This window comes from Rhodnius prolixus, unplaced genomic scaffold (assembly GCF_049639745.1).
Source record: "Rhodnius prolixus isolate KJV_2025 unplaced genomic scaffold, Rpr scaffold_4, whole genome shotgun sequence".
NCBI lineage: Eukaryota > Metazoa > Arthropoda > Insecta > Hemiptera > Reduviidae > Rhodnius > Rhodnius prolixus.
Window position 1 is genome coordinate 23,543,605 of NW_027411614.1, and position 9,690 is coordinate 23,553,294.

Here is a 9,690-nt window from a genome sequence, read left to right on the forward strand (position 1 = left end):
AAAAAAAAAGAAGTCTGTTTGAACACCACACGACATTCTTTTGCTACTATTTTGAAGGTTATAACGACAAATGCCGTGAGATATAATAAATTCATAACAAAATTATACGGTTTGTAAAACACTACAATGAAATGTAACAAACTTAGGAAGCATAACCCAATCCCTCGCCAAAATTGACTGTAAAACAAATTTGTAAAGGAATATGTTTAAAATAACGAAATTAATCAATATTTATATAATTATACACTTTAAATTAAGATGTGAAATCATATTTCAAATTTAAAACTACAATTTTTAAAACAATGCCATAAAATCTTTATTTAAAACGAGTTATACAGTCAACAATTTGTATTGATTTGAAGACTTTTTAATAATAAATCCCTGAGTATTTAAAATCTCAATGAAGGAAGTGAAATCGGTAACTTGCAAATTCATTATTGAACATAATTCTTTCATTTCATCAATATAGAATGTGTTTTTATTTTCTAGCTGAGCTCGTCTTTGCAGCGCTGATATGAATCGTTTACCCTTGAACAAAATAATTCTTAAAATGTTACAAGATACTAGAGAAATACAGTGGCGCCCAAAAGTATTTGCACAAGTGAATTATTTCCTATTTCTAAATGAGTACACGAAATAGGATCCCAAAACTTTTATCATTATAATCTTTAGTTCAAATTATGTACATTTAATAACAAAAAGAGAAAAAACATTAACATGTAAATTAGTATTTCACAAACTAAAAAAAAATTGACCGTTCAAAAGTATTTGCACAACCTAGAAGGAATATGTTCATATTGACTAATTTTAATTATATTCACTAGAAAAGTCTAATTTAAAGTTGTTATTTGTCATTTTTCATTTTCCATTGTCATTTGTTTATATTATGTACCAGTCTTAATAGAGCATGGCATCAAATCAGTCGAATTATCTCTCACAACCCGAGAAAAATCGTTTTTTTTAAAAGAAATATGGTGAAAACCTACCAGGAAATCGGAAAAATTTTGAATTGTGCTTTCCCACAGTGCAGTACGTAATTAAAGGATACGAGGAAATGGGGAAATGCTTAAATAAACCAAGAAAAGGTCGACCAAAAATTGTAACGGCAAGAGAATGTCGGAACATTATCCATGAGGCAACAATAAATCCATCATCGAGTGCTTGACAATTGGTTGAAAAGGTGGAAACGACTTCTCAAAAGTGTGTAAGCGTTACTACTGTAAAAAGAGTGCTTAATCAAGCTGATTTATAAGGGAGCGTTCCTAGGAGCAAACCATTCATAAAGAACTCAACCGGAGGAAGAGGCTCGAATTCGCCAAAACCTGTTAAACATGCCTATAGAATTTTGGTAAATGTACTACTTAGTGATGAAAGCAAGTTTAATGTTTTTGGAAGCGATGGTAAGAAACAAACTTGGCAAAGGCCAAATCAAGAACTGAAAATATTGCATGTTAGACCAACTGTCAAACATGGTAGAGTGCTTGTTATGGTATGGGGATGTGTGGCGTGCAGCGAAGTCGGCAAAGTGGTACAGATTCATGGCAATATGACAGCAGATGGCTATGTGAGTATATTGCGCGACAACTTAAAGAGCAGAGCTGAGAATTTGGGCACACAAAGCTCCTTAATCTTTCAAAAGGCTAATGATCCAAAACATTCAGCTAAGAAAACAAAAGCGTGGCTACTGCAGAACGTTCTCATAAGACTGCATACACTCCCCGCAATCCCCTGACTGAAACCTAATTGAAATGTGTGGAGTATTCTGGAGCAGAAGATGCGCAAACACGCCATTAAGAACAAGGACCGTCTGGTTGAGGTTTTACTCGAAGAATGGGAAAAACTTGATTCCAATCTTAAAAAACTTGGTTTATTCAATCCCTAGAAGACTTCAGGCCTTAATTGAAGCCAAGGAACTTCATACTAAGTACTAAAATTAAAATTCTGACATCTTATTTGCAAAATAAATTTGTTGTGCAAATACTTTTGAACTGTCAATTTTTTTTAGTTTGTGAAATACTAATTTACATGTTAATGTTTTTTCTCTTTTTGTTATTAAATGTACATAATTTGAACTAAAGATTGTAATGATAAAAGTTTTGGGATCCTATTTCGTGTACTCATTTAGAAATAGGAAATAATTCACTTGTGCAAATACTTTTGGGCGCCACTGTATGTAGCAAGTACAATGACTTAGAATACTCCATATGGCTTACCTTAGAGGCTTGGCTCATTCCTGAACCATTATGTGACCGCTTGAAATCCATAACTCCTTTACCATCATCATAAATGTCAATTAAAGTCAATTTCATCAACTCTACCACATCGTTAGCATCTTCTTCTGTGGCTTCTTCTCTTAACTCCACCTTGGCACGAGCCTAAAATAATTATTTTCTTTTCTGATAGTCCTTTATATTTTCATATTTTAAATTTTATCGGCGCCACGTTTGTAGAATTTGGAAAAATGTTCATAAGCGATTGTTTGACCGGAGCATGCATATGATAAATATACGCCTTTCGGTATCAGAGCCAATCCTAAACTTAGATGACATTAATACACACAGTAAAGAGGGTTAATTTGGCACATTATTAAGTGGTAAGTATTTCAACCGTCACTAAAATTTTATTCTAACCGGTTTCGGATTGCCACCCACCTTCAGAGTCAGAATTATTATGTTTATCATAGGTACCCACTAATTAGAACATATCCTCCAGTTCTGTCTGTTAAGATTAATGTGTGAGAAACAGCTTAATAAGATGAAAATAAATTGAAAAAAAAACAAAACAAAAAAGCAAAGAGTAAACCAAATTACCTCGGTGAGCCTGATCATAGATTCAAGCTGTCTAGTAGTGACTGGAGTACTCTCTTTATCTCTATGCTGCATTCGCAATTCGAGATAGAACTTTTGAAGTATCTTTCCAGCCTTTTCGCTGAGTTTTGGCGTAGGTACATATTTTCGAACATAAGCAATATATTTCCTTAGAAGTTCTTGCGGTACTAAATCAATATTCTCTCCTGGCCGGATTTTCAATCTTTCCCTAAAAAAGAAAAACGAAAGTATTATTTCAGGAAGGAAAACAAAAGAAAAATGATGTGATATTCTCTTGCTTCAATATTACAATTTTATTTATTAACATTTCATTAAAAAAATTTTGATTAAGATTTGTGACCAAACTGTATGTATTGTCTCATAGCACTTCTCTTATTTTCCAAAGAGACAACATTATATAAACAAACGAAATTCTAGAACTCTCACCAAAAATAATTTTGTGCAAAAATGTTTCGCATTATTATTAAAAGTTCATATCTAGCTGGTAGTACCACAGGTTTAGAGACACGAGGTGAACATGTTTTGCGAAAAGAATATTTAAAACATAACAATCTAAATATTATAGTAAAATAGCTTTATCATGCTTTAAACTTACTTAATTGCATATAGCTGACAGAAACACACATTGTTCTGAAATTAATCTTTGAAATTAATCTGCTAGGCAAAAAATGTAAAAAATGCAGTGATATTGATCAAAATAAAAACACACACTTTTATAAGTGTTCAAGACGATTTATAAGTGTATAAGACGAGTTAAAATCTATAAATCGACAGAGCTGTATTCGTGAAAATCGCGAAAAACAATCAATGACTTCTGGTAATCGGACTTTGACTTTAATCCAAAAGCTTCTTGGTACATGTTCGCAATTTCAAGACTTTGGGCTAATTCGTTTTTGAGACATTCTAATCACAAGGAACTCTTAAAACATGTATGCCAAAAAGAATGCAGAAGTGAAGAAAATTATACTTACACGAGAGAAATATTTTGTCTTTCTTGTGTATTTTCAAAATCGGAACTAACTGAAGAAGAAAGTGCAGATCTGAGATACATTTTCATTTTTTTTGGACCTGCATGTAAAGCCATAACATGTTCTGATAGTAGACTATCCAGGTACTGTAAAAGAATAATTTAATCATTGTTAAATACAAAATATGAATGAAGAACAATACTCGTATTAAAGGCTGCTTTAAATTAAATATTTCGTTCTTTAATATTGTAATCTGCTGTAAATTTGTTCTAAGATTACTAAAAAAAGGAGTCTATCCTTCAGTTTTCTTAAAAGTAGTTTTTACAAAACAATTATATTTCAATGTGCTGCCTTCTAAACCGAATAATTAATAAAATAACCATTATTTTATTTTCTTCCAATTTCAAAGAACCAACACTTTTTTCATTGTAAAAAATCAAGAAAACTTGAAAAAGCTTAAATTAAGCGTCAATAATTCCACACTAAGAATGTATCGAAAAATTACTCCTTCAAGTGGGATTTCCACTACAGAATAAGTAGATGTTATAGGGATGGCTATGAAGCCAAATTCACTGGCAACATAAACTCTTTGAAGTACGCCAAGGTCCTTTGCTTGTCTTTAGGAAGAAATTGTCCGAGAAATGCACCATTTGTTAAACTGTGAGCAAGTATGGTTATAACTGCATGCAATTGTATGGGGTGAGCTAGTATAAAAAGAGTTTTCTAGTGAGAAAGCTAAATCCAAATCTCATCCCGAAGGTTTTAAGTTTTCGTTCCAGAATTGCAGTTGGGAATAATAAATGTGTTTATCGTACAACGATATCCTCACAATCGTTACGATCCTCCAAGAACTCGCTAATTAAATTCCCTTTTTGAAGAAAGAAAGTACACGTCTACTAGAAATAGATATCTTCCGAATGTGCATGCGCCATTAAAAATAGAGACCTTTCATCCTCTCTTCAAGAAAATGAGATTTTTATGAGACACTTTTCTTTTTGGGCAGGGCTGTAGAGAGCAAAAGAACTTCTTGCCTCTATTCCTATCCAAGAGTATTTTCCGACCAGATGGTAAAGTGAACATGAAAATAATGTTTTACATACCGCATTCGGCTTATCAAGTAAGATGAAGACGAGATCAAATCTAGAAAGAAGAGGTGCAGACATTCTTAGATTCTCAATGAGTGATTTTGTTCTATTGTAATGACCACCAGCCGGATTAGCTGCAGCGATGATAGTGGAATGTGCTGGCAAAGAACAAACTACTCCTCCCTTGGCTACACTCATCCTCTCTTGTTCCATAGCTTCTAGAAGAGCCTCAAAAAAAGAAACTTACACACTCACACCCAAAGTATTAAAGGAGCATTGTTTTTAATAAAAAATTCTTCTTTATTGTTTTGTTTTAGGTATTTTAATATAGTATTTTGATAAGAATAAAAATTATATACCTGATGTTGAGAAGTCATTTTGTCAAATTCATCAATGCAGCATACCCCATGATTGGCAAGAACAAGGGCTCCAGCTTCTAATGCAAAGTCACCTCCTTGTTCTTTTGTTAAAGTAACTGTCAAACCGGAAGAGGACGTTGTATTTCCGCATACATATACACCTTCACAACACAATAATAATAGTTAATAAAAAAAACTCTGCAAATTATCCCGCAAAAAGTAAAAAATTCTACCTCTTGGAGCAACTGATGCACACGCATGTAACATATGGGATTTTCCCAATCCAGGATCTCCAACAATAAGCACATGAATATTAGGTCTTCTGCCAGCACCCTGAGCGCCACCAACTAATGACAGAAGCACTCCAGCTTTCACCGCCTCATGTCCGTACACCGTAGGACATACAGAATTTACTAAAAGGCGAAAAAGTTCCTGTTCTTCATGAAGTTCCTGCAATTGTTTTAAAGCGAGATATTTAGTGTATTAAAAAGTTGTACAATAATGTATCTTGTTCGTGTTTGTTTTTAAAAAAGTACCTGTATGGCATAATAATCTTTTAAAGAGAATTCTACATTATTCTGGCCTAATCTTCCTCCTGAACCTTTACTTGTAACAATAGATACACCTTCTATATAAAGTATAAATAAATTTGCTGTTTTTTTACGTTGGTTTTCTTCACTACTGTTCACCTATTGTACAATAAGTACTTAGTAATAATCATTTTTCAAGAGATTTCATTTTTAATTTAATGAATTTCTCACCTTCACTATTCCTGTAACTGTTACATTGTCTCCAGGACAACAAACATCTACTAAATCGTCAGTTAATTCAATTTCAATAGTTCTTGGCACTCTTCCTCCATCAACCTTTAATTTAATTATAAAAAAAAAAAAATGAATAAGATTAATTGGATATATCTGAAATAACAATGAGGTGTACAAAAGAAAACAAAGAAAAAAAAACTTGTACCTACTATAGAAGTTCCTTAAACACTAAGTAAATAAACCACCCTTTATGCAGTATGCCCTCTTTAAATAGCCTGTTCTATTATGATTTTTGTAATTATTTTAATAAAGATCATTATTAATTTTACATCCTACTTTAAAAAAAAAAAAAAACAGCTGAACTTACAAACGTTACATTTGAAATGAAAGAGAAAGAAGATCTTAATCAACTTACGGCTCGGCTTTAGTTTAGAAATTTTATAACGGAGATGCGACCGTAGTAAGAAAAGCAAGTTATGGACGGTTGTCATGTGATTGTCGTTGACTGATCTTTGTAGAAAACTATCGCGCTAACCTAAGTACTCGAGCAATTACTTTCTGGTAAGATGGAAAGGTTCTAGCCAAATATTTTAGGTTGGAGCTGCTGTTCGTTTTATGATTATGGGATGATGGACTTACCAAAACTTCCTTGGGGAAATTAAATTAACCCGGCATTATTCAATGGAAAATCGTGAACATATTTTCAACATGATCGCTTGGAGGATGAAAGACCCACCACACTTCGTTTAAACTATCATTTGTTCAATCCATGCTAAATTTTCTAAAGTTCAAACCGAAGCTCTAATTGGAGCGCAAGGGTTCTACCTAAGATTGGTACCTTCGAACATTTAAAAAAGAACATTTTACAAAAAAAAAAGTTGGGTTATCCATTTTTATATATCCTATTAAATTTCTACTTCCACAGTAAAGTCAAGTAAAGTAATCGCCTATTTTTTCAGGCGGGGCTTAACGTCCAACTACCATTTACTACTTCCACAGTAAAAAAATTAGTGTTGTAGCTTAAATTCTAAACCATGATAGAAGAGCAAATTTATTTGATATCTCCCTTGTTCATGCATACCCTATTATCGCTGTCTCCAACAGATTCTTGTATTTTTATAACTTGAAAATTCCTTGTGATAGTAAGATGAGAAGAGCACAGAGGAGCAAAATTACGAGATTTACATTCGTTTGAAATACATGATTTTGGTAAGGAGTAAACGCCGTCTTTCTGAATAACTGTTTGTGGCCGACGGCAAGAAGTGCAAGCAAATCCCATTCGGACACACAGCAGTTTGGCTGGACCTACGCGTATCACAGTTCCTTTCACAGTTACAAGTTTACCTGCAACGAATAAATAATATTTGATTATTTTTTGTTATTTTCCACTTAAAACAGTAAGCTCGTCAAGAAAAATTATTATTACTGATTACAATCAGTCTAAGGGCTCACCAAATAAGCCAGCTTTAATATCTTTAAGTGGCACAACTGGTTCAAAATTAATTAATCTTATTCTAATGGCTGGGAACTCTGCATTTGGATCATAACCATCCAATTTGCATGCTACCTACGTTGGAAAATTAAATCATTAATGAGACACAAATGAGTAAATAATTAAAAATACAAGTTATTTACCTGATGAAGGGCTAATCCTAAGCAATTTATGGTGTGAGATGGATTGTCTCTAATATCATCAGGGAATGATGGCCATTCTTTCAACAATGCCTCATCGTTAAGAAGTATTTTCGAATCTAATCTATAATACTTATGTTCCTCCAATTCGCTTAATTTCAAGGATTTTATTATCGTGCTGAAGAAGTTTTCAGCCACTCTAGTTCTAAATGTTGTTTGTGATATTGACTCATATACTGCATAAAAAGGTTGTAATTAAGAAATTCACTTATATTAAGCCATTAATACTAAAACTTTTTTTTACCTTCATCAGGAAAATAATGATTCCATCCTTTATACGGTATTCTGTCAATATCAGGTTCATTTGAAACTGGATTGTAGATAACATCCTCTTCATTAATAACTGTCGGGACTATTTGAAAATAATTATTAATTTAATAGTTCAACAAAAAACTCGAAAATGAATTGTTATTCTTACCCTTCTTTTTCATAAACCAAGGGCGACCCCTGTAGCTGCCTCTACCTCCACGTTTAGATGTTGCCATAGGAAGTGTTCACTTATGATAAAGAACACTCCAGAAGTTTTTTTAAATAAGAATAGTAGAAAATTAATTGATTACTCCCTGCTAAGCTAATGAGGCTGAATTAATAAGATAAATACGTGAAAGATCACGTTTGAAACGTACATTTAACTATGAAACAATTTTAAAAAAGAGCGCAGTTTACAAGCACATATAACAAGCAAGTAACCTTCCCTTATTATCTGTGATTTTATCCATCACAGCAGACGTAACCATAGTTTCAACCTTCTTTTATTCTTCTTTGTTCTTTGATATTGAGAGTGCTCTGTGCTTTAGAAATTGAGTGGAATCCGACAACTGTCAAGTTCAGTTTAGATTAAATGTTTACTCTTCCCAAATTTCATGACAAATAATTGGCGTTTAAATTGGTTCAAACTACTCATTAATTCCGCCCAAAATTTTCATATAATCTCATTTGCAATTCTTTCTTTAGCCCTAAACTGGAAAAAGTTAAAGGGGCTTAGAGAGCATCGTTGACATTATCCAACGCAGCATCTGTAAATTTGTTTGATATGCGTAAAAATTGAGAATATTCGAGTTTTTCACTATCTGATAATTAATTTTAAAGAACTTTCTTCCGCTTAAGTACCACCAGTGACATAGCAATTCCTACAGTGATCAAAAAAAGTATTCATACACTAAGTTTGCTTACTTTATCTACTGAGCTTTTGTTTCTAGGATGACTACATTTTAAGCACTGAAATTGAAGAAAATAACAATTAATTAAATGCTCTCTTTTTCTTTTATAAACGTAAAGAATTGATTAAAAATCAGAAAAATAATTCATTGTATGCAAAATAAATATTCATACACTCAGTTTTAATGTTATAACTAACGCAAAACTAAAGACCTAATATTTTTTATGCAATCCCTTTGCATTTATTATTGCCTGAAGCCTCTTTGGCATAGATTCCACCAGGTTTAGTGTCTCTTGAAATGTTATTTCTGCCCATGATTTTTTTAAATTAGTCATGACCTCTTTTCTTGGAAAAACATTTCAATTTTCGAATTTTCCGCTCCAAATACTAAATTTGGATTTTTTTAAACCATAAATTTTCAATAGGGTTTATACCCGGAGACTGTGGAGGGGTGAAAAATTGTTTCTGGGCATTATGAAGCAGCCATTCCTTCGGTTTATGTATACTTTTTTTGACCACTGTAATTTTTATACTGACGTGTTGTGAATGATGCAATGCTGACATTATTTCCATTCATTTTTAACATCATTTTATGAAAAGGAAGCACCAGAAAAACTAAATTTAAAGCATGTTCTAATAATCTTCTCTACCTAAATATCATTCCATGTTTATCGGATTAAAAATTAAAAAGCTGGAAAGAAGCATCAAAAATTTATTCATCAAAATGGAAAATAAAAATACGAAAAAATTAAAGCAAGCTGGGTCTAAATCATGCAATAAAGAATTGCGGCAGAAGAGAAGCTTCATGCTTGCACAAATAAGCTTACAAAGAAGA

General features: G+C 32.5%; 1 protein-coding gene across 2 annotated transcripts; it reads right to left on the minus strand.

Moving 5' to 3' along the window:
- Window positions 1-220: 220 nt before the first annotated feature.
- On the minus strand, window positions 221-9,041 carry rec (minichromosome maintenance 8 factor recombination-defective). 2 transcript variants are annotated; one of them, XM_074132501.1, is made up of 14 exons: window positions 8,115-8,448; window positions 7,941-8,048; window positions 7,640-7,872; window positions 7,457-7,571; window positions 7,086-7,348; window positions 6,002-6,106; window positions 5,777-5,929; window positions 5,474-5,690; window positions 5,241-5,401; window positions 4,897-5,109; window positions 3,800-3,942; window positions 2,811-3,036; window positions 2,214-2,375; window positions 221-528 (listed from the first exon to the last, which is right to left on the minus strand). In XM_074132501.1, exons 1-14 carry the CDS (start codon window positions 8,179-8,181, stop codon window positions 331-333), a joined length of 2,364 nt encoding a protein of 787 aa, XP_073988602.1. In that variant the 5' UTR covers window positions 8,182-8,448; the 3' UTR covers window positions 221-330. The 2 variants fall into 2 exon arrangements, with proteins under 2 accessions (XP_073988602.1, XP_073988603.1); XM_074132502.1 differs by lacking the exon at window positions 4,897-5,109 and having other exon boundaries at window positions 8,115-9,041.
- Window positions 9,042-9,690: the final 649 nt, after the last annotated feature.

What these genes read in the sequence shown, in the direction of transcription:
- rec (XM_074132501.1), bottom strand. Translation starts at nt 8,181, where the DNA reads ATGGCAACATCTAAACGTGGAGGTAGAGGCAGCTACAGGGGTCGCCCT. An exon ending in TCATTATTTTCCTGATGAAG is followed by an intron (nt 7,873 to 7,940) that starts GTAAAAAAAAGT and finishes CTTTTTATGCAG; the next exon opens with TATATGAGTCAATATCACAA. An exon ending in TATTAAAGCTGGCTTATTTG is followed by an intron (nt 7,349 to 7,456) that starts GTGAGCCCTTAG and finishes TATTCGTTGCAG; the next exon opens with GTAAACTTGTAACTGTGAAA.